Source organism: Echinops telfairi, unplaced genomic scaffold, assembly GCF_000313985.2.
Source record: "Echinops telfairi isolate 266 unplaced genomic scaffold, ASM31398v2 ScPeMD7_3509;HRSCAF=4178, whole genome shotgun sequence".
Taxonomy (NCBI): Eukaryota; Metazoa; Chordata; class Mammalia; order Afrosoricida; family Tenrecidae; genus Echinops; species Echinops telfairi.
The window spans coordinates 4370806-4386338 of NW_022107407.1; the positions used below are offsets into that span (position 1 = coordinate 4370806).

Below are 15533 nucleotides of genomic sequence, written 5' to 3' on the forward strand. Positions count from 1 at the left end.
GAAGCAGGGAACTGCTAAGGCAGCTGCACCCGATACAACCATCACAAAACAAGAGACCCGAGAACTAGAAAGGCGAGGCTTCACCACCCATTTATCCCTCTGCCTTTCAACCAGCCCCACATGTGATTATCGGCCAGGCTGGCACAATTAACTAACTCAAATAATGATGAACCTGAGACACTTTATGGCATGGATGGATTTGGAGAATATGATGTTTAGTGAGGAAGTCAGTCACACAAGGACACATATTGCATTAGACTTCTGTAAGGTAGTCGAGAGGTGAGAGAAACCAAATCAGTCAAATTAGAACAAACAGGCTTTATTGGGGGAAAAAACCCAGCCGGGGTGAAGTCCCACGGTCCACAGTGTCCAGGCCGGGGGAGTCGCACTTCAGGCTACAGGGGAGAAGATTATATTTGGACAGGTATGTCTGGGTTTCTGGAAGTAAGGTGTCTTCCTGGTTCCAGGTGTATTCGTGCGGGGGCAGAGTGGTGGGCGAGAACAAAGCGGGCCATTAGCCAGCTCTGGTCAGTTCCTCATGGGTGGGGGAGATTCAAGGTCACTTGCTGCTAGAAGCCGGCATGGTATTGATCTGGCCATACAAATACTGCTTACAAAATCAAAACCATAATAAAATTCCAAATGAAATAGACATCAGTAGTGGAAGTGTGAGGGAGGAACGTAGAAACAACAGGCTAGAAGGTAGATAGCATTAACTTGAATGAAGGGGAGGATAGTATTCTAAAAGATAAAGAGGAAAAAGTGGGGAGAAGATAGGGAAAACTGTAGATATTTGATAAGTAGTTTAAGCTATTGAATACAAAAATGATGAGCTGAACTGTAACTGCTGCAACTAATTCACAATAAATTATATATAAAAAAGGTAACTATCATAGCCCACACCTTGTTAACTTTATCCTGTACACATCTCCATAAATAATATGTAATGAGTAAATAAGGACAATTACAAAATTAATATAATTGTGACACTTTTTAATCCCATCGGCAATCTTTGTCTTCTTGATTTAGAGAGTTCCAATGTTATACCTTTAAAAATAATTTCTCATATAGTTTTTTTTTTAACCCATTGGTTGATGGTCCTAATTTTATATGGTGCTAAGTCAAAAAAGGTCCCAGTTCATTTGAAGGAACTTTAAAAAAAATAATGAAAAAAACCCCCAAAAAACTACCATCTTTTAATTCCATTTAAAAAATCATTTTATTGGGGGCTTGTACAATTCTTATCACAATCCATACATACATCCATTGTGCCAAGCACATTTGTACATTTTTTGCCATTGTCATTCTCAAAACATTTACTTTCTACTTGAGCCCTTAATATTAGCTCATTTCCCCCCCTTCCTCCCCACTATCCCTTCCTTCATGAACCCTTCATAATTCATAAATTATTATTTTGTCATATCTTACACTGTCCACGTCTCCCTTCACCCACTTATCTGTTGTCCATACCCCAGGGAGGTTATATGTAGATCTTGTAATCAGTTCTTCTTTTCTACCCCATCTTCCCTCCACCCTCCAGGTATCGCCACTCTCACCACTGGTCCTGAAGGGGTCATCTGTCCTGGATTCCCTATGTTTCCAGTCCCTATCTGTACCAGTGTACATCCTGTGGTCTAGCCAGATTTGGAAGGTAGAATTGGGATCATGATAGTGGGGGGAGGAAGCATTTAAGAACTAGAGGAAAGCTGTATGTTTCATCGTTGCTACCCGGCACCCTGACTGGCTCATCTCCTCCCCGTAACCCTTCAGTAAGGGGGTGTGCAGTTGCCTACAGATGGGCTTTGGGTCTCCACTCTGCACTCACCCTCATTTACAATGATATGATTTTTTTCTTTTATGCCTGATACCTGACTCCTTTGACACCTTGTGGTCACACAGGCTGGTGTGCTTCTTCCATGTGGGCTTTGTTGCTTCTGAGCTAGATGGCTGCTTGTTTATCTTCAGGCCTTTAAGATCCCAGATGCTATATCTTTTGATAGCCGGGCACCATCAGCTTTCTTCACCACATTTGCTTATACACACATTTGTCTTCAGTGATCACATTGGGAAGGTGAGCACCCACTGATATGATTTTTTTTGTTTGCTCAGAAGCATTAATTGAATTTTTACGTGAACATTTTGAAACTGTTCCTTCTGTATGGGTTTACTCTAAACAAAATATGTTTAAGCATATCTCTGAAATCTGTGAATAACTATACATACGTCTCTCTTGTTACCTTGCCCTTGATAATGTGCATTCAAGTAAAAAGGAGGCAGGACTGATATAATTTTTTTACTTAAAAGTTTACTGGACATCTTACCAAATAACTAAAGCTTTAAAACAAGTTATGGGAATGCTGCCTTACGTAAAACAAAACAAAAACTAAAATTTAGATTGATTTCAAGAATTTTAAGGAAGGTCAGAAAATCCTCAAAGATTAATTTAAGGCAAAGAATGAAACTCAGATTGTGATGGTGAGCATTTCTCAGAGATTCCAAAGGGGTCACCTTGAAAGATTTTTTTGAAGGACAAAGGAATATAATGAATAAGTTATAATAAAATGGAAAACTGCATTGGTAATAAAAAAATGATTGGGAAAGTTCATTGAAGAAATGTTCACACTCACAATGCACTTGTACATTCTCTGAGAGCAGCAGAGGCTGTGAGAATTTCATTGGGAAAACCTACTCTAGCCCTCCACAGCCTCTTCAAATGTTTTTGTTAGCCCAAATAGCAGTGAAATTTTAAAAAGGATATGCTTTGTGGCTAATGGATCATATAAGCCCCAGTCTCCACAACCCAGAAGGTAGAACTGGTTGTTCCCAAATCCTAGTAGGAACTGCTATGATATCGTGGATATTAAAATATCGTGGATAGAGTCGGGAGAAAAATGTGAAACAAAATTCAAAATCATAAAAACATCATGCTTGCTGGCCATTTAGAGCCTTGTAGAACACTCAGTTATGTCCCTAAGTCACACTTTAGGTAGAGAACAGAACTCAACACTTTACGCCCACCACCACGGCTCAATTTGCAGTCAACCAATGGACAGGTCTACAATAACACAATAAGGGAAACAATAACACACCTTAGAATAATCAAACATTTGAAATCAAAAGGGCAACATTTATTCAAGACAAAGCTCAGAAGGGTTAGGAGAGTGGGAGAAAAGAAAACAGGAAATAAAGGGTAAGTTATATTATGTTGTAAGAACTGTAACTGAGGACAAGAACCAAACATATCAATTGCTGATTGAAACATGATTTGCTCTGTAAACCTGCATCTCTATAAAATTCATAATAACAAGTGAAAAAAATAATATGGTTTGAATCCTTTGAGGATATCATAACTGGAGGCTTAATGTGGTATAAATTAAAGTGTACAGAATTCTTTCGGAAAGTTTAGAGAGGTGAAAACACTACTTCAAACATATGTAGACTTAGATGGAGGATATGTTGAGAGACAATAGCTTCATATTTTGACATTTTTGCGTAATAAGTGTTTCTATACTTTTGTAGCAATACTTTTTCATTTTCTCTCATATTTCTTGCTTCTGATTAAGTAAAACTTTTAATTCTTGTATATTCTACTTTCCTAAAGTTTTACTTAGTTTAATGCCTTGGAGTATAGGCAAATATCTTGTATTCTCTTCTTTCAGCCAAGATCCATCTGACATTGGCAAGGATATATCTTGTTCCACACCCTCTTCTGACTCTAGCCCTATCCTCCAGCAACTCCCTGTAAATGTACTGCTGCAACCACTTTTTGCATGATTGTTAGAAAGTTTTTTACATACATGTGATATGTGTCAGACAGCATTCTCTAGAGAAACAAAACCTTGACACTTATGATTTTTATATCTATATATCTATAGATATATAGATAGATAGCATGAAGGAATATAACAGCTAATTAGTCTACACAGCAGTACAGACGGCTTAGTTCAACTCAGTTCTGTGAAACAGTTAATATACTGGAAGTCCTTCAACTCATGAGGGCTGCTGGGTCCAAAGTCAAGGAAGCAGATAGCTGAGTTTCCCCTTTAGGAATGCAGGCAGTCCAGCCACAGGCAGCAAACAGCAGGGTAGGTTACCAACAGTCAGCCAGATGACAGGATCAAACAGTCCCCAGCGCAGCAGGTCTCGAAGGAACCTCAAGCTCTAGCAACACAGTCCATGGGTTGGGTGTCCCACAGGTAGTGTAGGTCACAAGTTGACGTAGAGCTCTAGCTAAGGCAGCCACACATTGGTCTGATCACCAGAGAGCAAGAGCGAGAGAGGCAGGGCTTGCCGAGCCATTTATCTCTTTGCCCTCCAATCAAACTGCAACTTTATGAATCCCACATATTCCAATTGTCCTGATTGGCACAATAAACCTATCTATCACATGATATTAATGATATTGTCCTATAATTTGAACATTCTGTTGGGTCACCTTTCTTTGGAATGAGTACAAATATGAATCTTTTCCAGTTAGTTGACCAAGTAGCTGTGTTCCTAATTTTCTGGCATAAACAAGTGAGTGCTTCCAGTGCTTCATCAGCTTGTTGCAATTAGTAGTCCATCAACTCCTGGAGCCTTGTTTTTGGCTAATGGTTTCAATGCAGCACTGTATTTCTTTCTTTGGTACCATTGGTTCCTGTTCATACACTATCTACTGAAGTGGTGGAATGTAGACTATTTCTTTTTTTGTACAGTTTTGCTGTTTATTCTATCTTCTTTGATGCCTCCTGCATTGCTCAATATTTTGTTCGTAGAATTTTTCAATATCGCAACCCAAGGCTTCAAGTTTTCTTTGAGTTGTCTTCCATTTATATTTTGGTGGATATTTATGTTTGGTTTAAGTTCTTGATGGATTTTTTTCATCATTTTTATCTATATAGAATCCCTTTTTTGACTTCTGTGAATCCTTTTATGTTGACTTTTTTAAGTGCTAAATATACAAATTTTGTTTCGGTCAGTATTTGTCCTACTTTTTCCCCCTAAATATCTAATACTTCAATTTTCTGAGTAGTACTACTTTATGTGTCTATTATACATTATATCCAGATATATTAATAAAAATTTATTATTTTTACCATCTAATATGTTTTCTCTTTCTTTTTGTCTTTGTCTAAGTTCTGTAGATCTCTTTTTTGTTTCCTTATTTCATTCCTAGGTGTTTTAGAAGTTATAGTTTTTCATTTATTTATTTATATTCGATATACTATGAATAGTATTTTATATAAGTTGCTCCATTGTCTTCCTGCCTGCAGTTTCTGTTGAGAAGTTTGAGTTTATCCTCATCAGTTTTCTTTTGTAGGAGACTATTCTTTCTTTCCTTAGCTTCCCTCAGGAACCTCTTCTTTTTTTTGAAATTGGACAGTTTAATGATGATACCTAGTTTATCTATTTGGGGTTCTCTCAACTTCTTGGAGTAATTTTCTCCATTTAGTGATATTGGGGAAATCTGCAGACTTTTTTGTTTCTTCTTTCTCTGAAATCTGGATGAGGCATAGGTTGTTTCTTTGGGTCGTGTCCCACATTCTCAGGATTCCTTCTGATTCTTTCACTTTTTTTGTTGATCAATTCTTTCCTTGGTTGCAGCCAGAGAAATTGTCTTTGAGTTCATTTGTTCAATTTTTATATTCTTCCATTTTATCCCTGAGATCTTTTACTATGTTTCCTAACATTTTTATCTCATTACTTATCCTCCTGGATTCCCTTTGGTGTACAGATTTTAGTTTTTCAATGTCTTCCATTGTTTTCATGAGTGTTCTCCACATCTCTTGAAAGGACCTGAACACCATAATTCTGAATTTTGTTTCTGGTAGTTCTTAGGCCTTTTTCCGAGTACTCCATTAGGTTTGGGTAATTTTTAGTTGTTTGTGTTTGTCTTTCTTGTTTATGGGGGAGGGGCTTAGTGTACTTGGCATCATGGTAGAGCTATTAGCGGTGTGAGAGCTGATGAGTCATTCAGGGACTCTTTCTAGTGATGTGAAAGAGCTAAACCATGTTAGGGAATATGGTAGTAAGGTGGAGAAATGAGTATGACAGAGATAGGTATGCAGGGACAGTAGGGAGAAGGTAGAGAAAAGAGAGGATAAGTAGTAGTCCTTTGATTAGGCCAACATTTGTCAAAATAATGGGAAAATATATATTAAGGGCATGATCAGAATTAATAGAATATTCCTGTTAGAATTAAGATTGTGCCCTTTCAAATCAAGACTGTTGTATTTTTGTCTTAAAGCATAATTCTGGGGGGTGGGTCTTCCTAGTAGGTCTTGGTCTGGAAACATCATTAAAATTTGTTTAACAAAACAAAACACAAGCATCAATTGGAAAATAGGTGGTGGCTGTGTATGAGGTTGGAACTCAAACAGGTCTCCTGCATGGAGGTTACAACTGTACCTCAGAACCACCATGGCTATTGTTCCTGGTTAGCTGCCAATCTGCTAAAAGCTGTGGCACGACCAAAGTCTATGTTGAAACAATGAAATAAATTTTTAGAATGATCATCCAACCTGCACTTCTACATTTCTAGATGTTTTAAATAAAGTTAGTTTTCTTTTTTACTTAGCACTGAAGTAAAAATTTACTACAACAAAGAGATTCTGTATCATTTAATGAAAGATAAATCAACAATATAAACACACAAATTTACAGAGAAAGGATCAACTTTAGTACATCTGGAGTAAAAGGGGTTTCTTATTTAAATGTGGTAAAAAAATAAATTCAAGAAACTTAACTGAGAATTTTCAGACAACAGATAATGACATGGGATTGTTTTCACTGAATACATTGATTAAATAAAACTTTCTGTGCTAATTTGTTGTTTAATAATGCAAAGCCATATACATACATTTTAATATGCTTTTTTTGCAATTCATCCAGTGTGTGACTGAATTTTTAGTAAACAGAGTGTCGAGCAGAAGCTTTGAGAAGAGGAAATTTAAAAAAAAATGATTTTACTTCACTTGAACTTGTTAAAAAGGAAAGACACAGATCTAGCTTAGCACAAGAAGAAAGTAAACAGACAACATTTTGAATGGAGGCATTGAAATGGTAGAGTTGCTTAGAGATGGCAATGCCTTAATGTATACACACACAAAAAGAACAAGTCAGTCTTTGCTCATGCAAAACCTTGGGCTTCTGCTCCAGTTAACAGCAAGCTATAAAACATGTGCAGTGAGTCCAGCTGGCATCCGTGGTTCAGTATGATCCAATTAGTAAGACTGAACGAGGCTTGTTAACCTTTTTGACGTGAGTGATTTCCCCTGAGGAAAGATAGAACACAAGAAAAAAATGAAAAAGAGAAAATAGAATAAGATAACTACAAATGTGTTCTAGTAATATGTGTTTATTTATTTACCGAGCTGAAATTTGTATATGGGTCAAAACTACACCCTTGAGGTACACCTTATTTCAAACATCATGAATAATGACCCTCCCTTCGTCCCTCCCTCCACCAACATATCAAACAGGATGGCCCACATCCCTCCTCCCATGATCTCTCCCCCCTCATCTCTTTCATCCTCCCTGCCACAGACTGATGATTTCACAGCACAGATTAACAAGTCATAAAACATGTCCATAAACACTTCACTAAGGCTTAGCAATGATGCAATACCTAAGTTTGCAACTGGTTATAAATCTGAGTTACAACAATTCCTGGTAAGTGGCTCTGAAAGATAGTAACATAAATGTATTTTTGTTCAATTTCTGAGATTAATGTTGCATTTACAAACATCTAGATTTATATAGGGTATAGTTTAATTAAATAGAGTACAGTTTGAGTGTGTGACTGGTAGAAGTTTGAGAATACCCTGTCTTATATCATGATGGAGAAAAAGGGGTCCAAGTACACATCTACACATGAAAATTTCTTTAGTCCCTATTTCATATTATAGAAATCCCCCCAATATTTTTCAATGATTTCTTTTAACATCAAGCCTAAAAAATCTCATTACTTATATTCCACATATTGTGTTAACACCTATAGTACATTATTGTTGATCTTGAAGATCTTGCTAGTCAACATTGTCCCTGTTAATTATAACTATTCTAGAAAGAGAAGATATTTTAAATTTCTGAATAGGATAGTGGAGTAATTGATTTTTGTTCAAACTTGCACTTTATATACTCTACTAAAAATAGATAGTCCACTTACTGAATCAAATTTTACTTCTAGATGATAAGATATATAGGAAGATCAAAAGCATTTTTGATAAGTGTATGGGTTTTATAATATCTCACACCATAGCAATGCCCATGGTGAGGCAGAGTTTGATAAAAGTGCAGTGCTGTATTGGGAGAGAAATCATCGTGTGCAGCCACAGTTTTTAGAAATGACAATATTTTAAAGAATATTTCCAAGAACAAGGGTTTTTTACAATTGATAAGGGCCCTTCTGCTGACAAGAAGAAGAGCTATGAACATTACATGGTTTTGTTTTAATTTGGGAAAAAGGTTTGCTACTTAGCTTTTACCAACTAATAATGAAAGAAGAAAAGTATATATATAATTTAAAGTATATTTATATAATGAAATAGGAAGAAAATTATTTAAGAAAGGTATTTCCCATTGGGCTTTTAGTAAAGTTGTGGCAGAAAATTTTACATAAGAAAAGACAGTTTGAGTAGATAGTAAAACAAAACAAAACAAAACCAATTCACTGCCATCAAGTCAATTCTGGCTCATAGCGGCCCTATAGGAAAGGGTAGAACTGCCCCTTTGGGTTTCTGAGACTAAGTCATTATGGGAGTAGAAAGTTTCATTTGTCTCTTATGGAGAGGCTGGTGGATTTGAACTTATGACCTTGTTCTAGACAGCCCAACACATAGGCCATTATGCCACTAAGGTTTCTAGACCAGATGATAGATGATTGTTAAAGGGAGTGAAGTGGAGGATGGCAGTCCACAAGAGGGAGAAGAGACAATGCATGGGGGAGGGATAAATTACTGGAGAGTTTGGTGGTTTTAACTGTTGAATGTAAAGTTGATGATCTGAAATATAAGGCCCCACCTAATTTACACTCCAAAAATAATAATAAATGACAATATCATCTATTATTTTGGAACTAAAGATATTTAAAAAGTAAATGCTTGATTTACCATTGGGGTTGTAGGGTGAGCAACTGAACATTTAGGAAGAAAAAAACAATGCATTCAGATAGAGCTCTACTTACCTTTCATTAATTTACAATTGTAAATTTGTTTTTAAGTGGATTTTATTAGAGGAATGCTTCTTTTCTTATCATCACATTCTGGGATGTTTGTTATTGTACCTAAATGCTCATAAAACAATATTCTATGTTCTACTAAGTGCAATTAAAAAATATTATTTTCATAAATAAAAAAATAAAAGGCAGTTTGCTAAATAAGATACCTTTCTTTGCAATTTATATTAGCCTTATAAATGATATATGCATTTATTGTCACCAATTCTTTGTTTCATTTTTCTCATCCATAAAATGGGAATAATAATAGCAGCTGCTAGGGCAGCAGTGATACTAGGAGAGTAAGGGAAGGTGGGGGGTGGTGGGGTGGGAAGAGGGAACCGATAACAATAATCGACATGTGGCCTCCTCCCAGGGGGAGGAGGAGAGCAGAAAAGTGGGTGAAAGAAGACAGCAGTCTGTGCAAGACATGGGGAAAATTTTTTCAATAAATTATCAAGGGGATGTGGGTGAGGGAGGAAAAATAAAAAATGAGGAACTGATACCAAGGGCTCAAGTAGAAAGAAAATGTTCTGAAATAGATGATGACAACATATATACAGATGTGTTTGATACAATGGATATATGTATGGATTGTGATAAGAGCTGTAAGGGCCCCTAATTGTTTTTAAAGCTTATTTGGAAGTATAATACATTCAAATTGCTTAAGATTATTCTTCAAATATTCTGTTTACTCAGTTGATGTTGGTTTTTATTACTAGCTACACACATCAGAATACACAGACACAAAGTCATTATTCTGCCTCTGAGTAGGGCAGATAATTAAATACACTAATGGAAATATTGTAATTACCCTGCTCTTTTATTTCAATTTCTGGCGAACAGTTTATTAAGTAATTTTTGAATATTAAAAACAAAACAAAAACCCATTTCTCCAAAGTTGAAGACTATTTCTTGGAGCCCTAGTAGCATAGTTGGTTATGTAGTGGTTACTAACAACAAGGTCTGCAATTTGAAACCACCAGCTTTCTGCTTCTGTAAAGATTTCCAGTCTTGGAAACCCAAAAGGGCAGTCCTACTGTATTACGGGTTTGAGGTGTCGAAATCAACTGGATGGCAGTGCATTGAGATGAGCTGCTATTTCTTAACAGAAAGGGACATCAAAAAGCTCATGAAAAAAAATCCACTATCCTTAACTCCATTTTCCCGGATACTTTTTGAAGTAATCCTCACGACTGTATTGTCTTGTGCCCTTAATATAAATGAATGCATGTGTGAATATATATTCATTCAAACTGAAAACTTTACCTTTAAAAAGTGCTTATTCTTTCTAATGCACTTTGTAAGATGGAAGGAAGTATATATAGATTGAGGCAATTCTTATATTGTGAATTCTTACGTAGCGGAGAAGAAGGGCAGAGATGGTAATATAAAATTGCTTCTATTATAGCTACAGATTAAAGTGAGTTGGCTCAAACTATTGGGATATAGTCTGAAATACCTATAATAAAATAGTAAGCCATTTCCAACTTACATTAAAAATGTTAAACTGAAGTGATGATTATAAATTTAATAAAGAATAATACAGTTTAATTTCTACATCCCTTTTGGACATTTTAAAATTACTAGTACTTGGTTTAGAATGAACTTCATTAGAAGGTGGTGAGGTACAAATGTATCTTGTTGAGCTCTTGTCCTAGGATATATGTATGAGAATATTATTGCTTACTGTTCCCCTTGATGGTAACTGAGCCATGATTATTATATTAAAGAATTGTTCTATGAGTCAATAGATTAAAAAAACAGTGAGCTCTCCCTGTTCCATGAACCAAGCAGCTGATATGTGAATTTCATTCTTTTCCAATAAAAACACTCAGCATGGTTTAGAGACTGTGTTTTATATTTCCAATACCATTTTATTAAGATCTCCTTATCATCTTTGCGGGTTGAAATTATAGGCGTAATTAGTGCATTTGGGATTGTTCAACGTCTGCTCTTATAGCCCTTAGATTCTGATCATTGAAAAACCATAGCCATCAAAAGGTAGTGCCCAGACGCGGGTTGAAGAGGCATGGGATTTTGCCCAATATGAGTTTACTGTGTGATACCTGCTAAATATATTTAAATATATATATAATATATATTTATATATAAAAATATATAAAAAGACACAGCAGGATGCTTGTAAATATACACATACATTTATTCATGTTTATGGATAAAGTTGTTTAGTGTCTAGCATTTTCAAATTTCCTACTTTAATGTGGTGGCACTTTTGGGTAAGTGTTGGACTACTAACTATAACTACTAATTATAACTTCAGGACTCAAACCAACAGCCACTGTGAGGGAGAAAGATGAAACTGATCCTGTAAAGATTTATAACCTCAGACACCCTTTACAGGGTTGCTATGAGTCAGAATCAACTTGATGGCTTTGGGTTTGGTTTAGGGCTATTTTAATATTGGCGTGCCTGTGTGGGACAAACACTTAAACCATTTGGTTGCTACTGAAAGGCCGAAGCTTTGAGCCCATAAAAAGGCACCTTGGAAGAAAGGCCTGGCAATGTTTTCAAAACACTATTTTATAAATGTTGCTGTCCTTTTCTCAACAGTATTTTTAATTCTATACTATTGGCTAAATTAGTTATAGAATTAATGAAATTACCATAGTCTCATGAGGATTACTTATAATATTCCCCCATAAAATGATAATGATGGCTCTAAAGCAGCCCGGGGCCATATATAAATTTTAGATATATAAATGGATTTTGAGTTTACACTTAATCATAAGTCCAAATCTAATAATAATTAGCTTTTATGACATAGCTCAACTTGATCTTTGTTTTCTTGAAGAGATCACAGAAGATATGATTGCTACAACAAAGAATGGTGAAGAAATCAGATGATGATCAGGTATCAGAAATAATAATATCTGTAATCTTAAATTCTTCTCTTAAAACAAGCAGCCATCTAAGTAAGGTGTCAGCTAAGTCCACATTGAAGAAGCAATGTGTATGATGCATCAGACTGCATCATACCAGTCTGTATGATGCAAAAATGGTAAATAATGAAATACATGATCAGAGGAGGGAATTGTATTAAAAAATACATTTTAAGCACTTGGTTTGCAGAAGGTTATGAATAACAGTGAAAGCCCAAAATCCATTTACAGAATTCCCACTTAAATTAAGCCTCTGGTGAATCTCTTCTGACCATTACCAGGGATGTGAATAGCCTTGTTATCATGCAGAATGCACTATAAAGTGGATTAATGCAGATGTAGTAAAATTACAATTTTACACAGTATCACTGGCTCTCCCTTTTAATCCATGTAAAATTTGTTCTAGCTTTTACTATTTTCTGCTTTATTTTGAATTCTGCAGGGCTTTCTTGTTGTTTGTTGGCTTTGATTTCCTTTGTTGTTGATTTTCTTTATATGATACACAGAATAGGTAAATCTATTGAGACAGTAATTGAATTAATATTTTCTTAGGGTTATGGCAAATGAAGTTGGGAGTAAATGGGAAGCTAATAATGAGTACAAGGACAAAGAAAGTGTTCTAAAATTGATTGTGGTGATGACTGCACAACTCTTTAATATACTTAAGCCAGTGGATTGTATAGTATATGAATTATATGTCAATAAAACTGTTAGTTATTTTTAAACCTAAGGAGAATAGTCTCAGTCTCTTCTAATACACATGGATTCCTTATGAGTTGGAATTGACTTGACCACACACAACTTTTATTTTGTTTTTGGTCTTTTAGGGTTATTTCCTCCAAGAACAAGTACAAAGTATAGTGTGGTATTTACAAAGAATCTGGTGTAAATTTGAGAGGATTACAAGTGAAGGAGTGGGGTCTGTCTTGTTAATCAAAATATAACCAATGAGGCCTCTGGGTGGGCATGGCCTTCTCCTGAGAATTCTGGGAATTCCTGGATTTCCTGCTTGGAGGCAGTAGACAGACTCTCTCTCTCTGGTAGTTACATAATCTGGTGTCAATTTGGGATTTAAGAGTGAAGGGGCTCTGTCTACTCTGTCAATTGGGTCATAACCAATGAAGGGCTGTGTGTGGGCATGACCTTCTCCTGAGAATTCTGGAAACTCCTGTATTTTCCTCTTTGGATGTGGGAAACAGCCTCTCTCTCTCTGCTGACTTCCTTTGAGACCTCCCTAAGAGGAAGCCACATGGACCTACCCTGATGCACCCCTGGGAACTGGAGAAGCCACATGGAGACCCCTGCCGCACTGAGATGCTTACAATGCCATTGAATCCAAGACTTTCTGGACACTGTCCTCTGATCATCCTGCATTTGGTGTCATTGTATGTGTTTCATGAGTCAGAAGAGAACTTTATAGATTGGTATCAGACATATGGGCTAATATCAGATTTCTGGGCTTGGACTGGACCGGGTTGGGATGCTTTCTTAATGTACAATTACCCTTTATATAAAACTCTCTTATACACATATGAATATCTTCATGGATTTGTTTCTCTAGTCTACCCAGGCTAACACACTCTCTTGGCTCACACCCTTGGAGACTCTCTACTGAAAAGGCTGACTCCCTGCGAGACATCCTTGAGGAAGAGCCACATGGACCTACCCTGATGCAGCCCTGGGTGCTAGAGAAGCCACGTGGAGACCCTTGCCAGCACTGAGATGCTTACAATGCCACTGGATCCAAAGGACTTTCCACCACTGGCCTGTGATCTTCCTGCATTTGGTGTCATGGCATGTGTTTCATGAGTCAGAAGAGGACTTTGCAGATCGGTATTGGACATATGGGTTAATGTCAGACTTATGGACTTGATCTTGACTGGGCTGGGATGTTTCCTCAATGTTCAACTGCTCTTGTATATAAACCTCTTTCTTATACACATATGTGTATCCATGAATTTGTTTCTCTAGTCCACCCAGGCTAACACATTACGGCACCTTGGGAGTGGGGTACTAGAGAAACAAATCGTGAATATAGAGAATGGATGTTTGTTTGATTTCTCCCTCATGGTAGTATTTCTTCTTTAGCTAGCCAGAAGTCAGATATGTCCATGTAGTTTACTGGGTTGTTTTCTGGAAAGAACATGGAAAGTTACAGTTTTGATTCTTTTCATTAGTTGTAGTCTTTGGTTATTCCTGTATGAAACGATGAAAATGAATGTTTTTAATGTATATTTTGAGCTCAGGGTTAGAAATCACCCCTAGAATTTCTCAGAGACCATGCTGGTTAGAGAAAAGAGTTGGCAGAAGGTCAAAATGGCTGACTGAAATCCTAGATCTGGTTTAATGCTGTCAGACACCTAATCCCATATTTTAGTATAAATAGAATAGTTTAGATAAGGATTTAGATAAGCTAAATAAGGATTGAACTTGACTGTTTCAAGAATTTAGTATATGATTCTACTTTATACTGATATATTCTGCTTATTATTGTGGATATAAGGATTTATAGAAATGATTTTGGGAAGTATGAAAATAGAGTTTGTAAGTGCACTTGCCTTGAGTCATTAATATGATCTTTAGATGGGTTTAGGACACACCTGCAAAGAAAATTCTGAAGAGATTAGCCCCACACAATGTTTTGAAGTACTCAGAACATTTACATTCCAAGAGGCTTGCCTGGGGGCAAGATTGACAGATAGAAGAAAGAAGAACTCTGGTTTTTTGGAAATCTTGTCAGAAGTTGGAAAAAAATCTGGAACCAGGAAGAAAACTCCTTTCTAGGACTGAACCTTAAAGAGAGTCTGTGGGCAGGCTGAAATGCTTGCTAGGTGACCACCTGTATCCACTTGTTGAGTGGAAGTGGGAGAAAGGCAGTAATAAAGAGACAGGTTAAGTCTGGCCACTGACACCTATGGACCTGGTTTACAGGAACTAAAGAAGAAGAGACTTGTCTGAAGTCCATGACCTAGCACAAGGGAGCTAGAGAGTTTGAGAATTTGTGACAGTACCCATTGTCAAAAGGCAAAGCTACCAATGTGCGCCCTGGTCAGGGTAAGTGAAGAAGCCATCATTGAGTTGACCAGGACCCAACCAAACAAACAGAATATTTTTGAGCCTGTGAACTGGTGCATATTGCTGCTGACTTTATGGATGGCCTGTCCTGATTTGACTTTGCTTATGGATGCAGACTTCACAAGGTTCCAACTAGAATGAAGATTCTTCATATCAAAGATTAGGATTGTCCACCCTCATCATTCCCAGGGGATCTTGGAGACAGGGCATGGTGCCCCAACAGGCTAGACTGGAAAACACAAGTGTTTCTTTCTTGGTATATTTTAATGGCTTGATGTTGTTGCTGTTTTGTTGTACATTGTTGCTTGGTTTTGCTCTGTCTTGTTTTTGTGCATGTTGTTGTCTCCGCAGGCCTGTCT

At 36.7% G+C, this 15533-nt stretch overlaps 1 protein-coding gene across 5 annotated transcripts in view; it reads right to left on the reverse strand.

Moving 5' to 3' along the window:
- Positions 1-6587: 6587 nt before the first annotated feature.
- RGS7 (regulator of G protein signaling 7) overlaps positions 6588-15533 on the reverse strand; it is a 497629-nt gene continuing 488683 nt past the window's right edge. For all 5 annotated transcript variants that reach the window (XM_045294230.1, XM_030886696.2, XM_004709818.3 and 2 more), the window contains one exon: positions 6588-7256. Coding sequence is in view for 1 of the 5 variants with exons in the window: in XM_004709819.2 (XP_004709876.1) it covers positions 7206-7256 (51 nt within the window). In the remaining 4 variants the exon portion in view is untranslated. The remainder of the gene's footprint in view (positions 7257-15533) is intronic.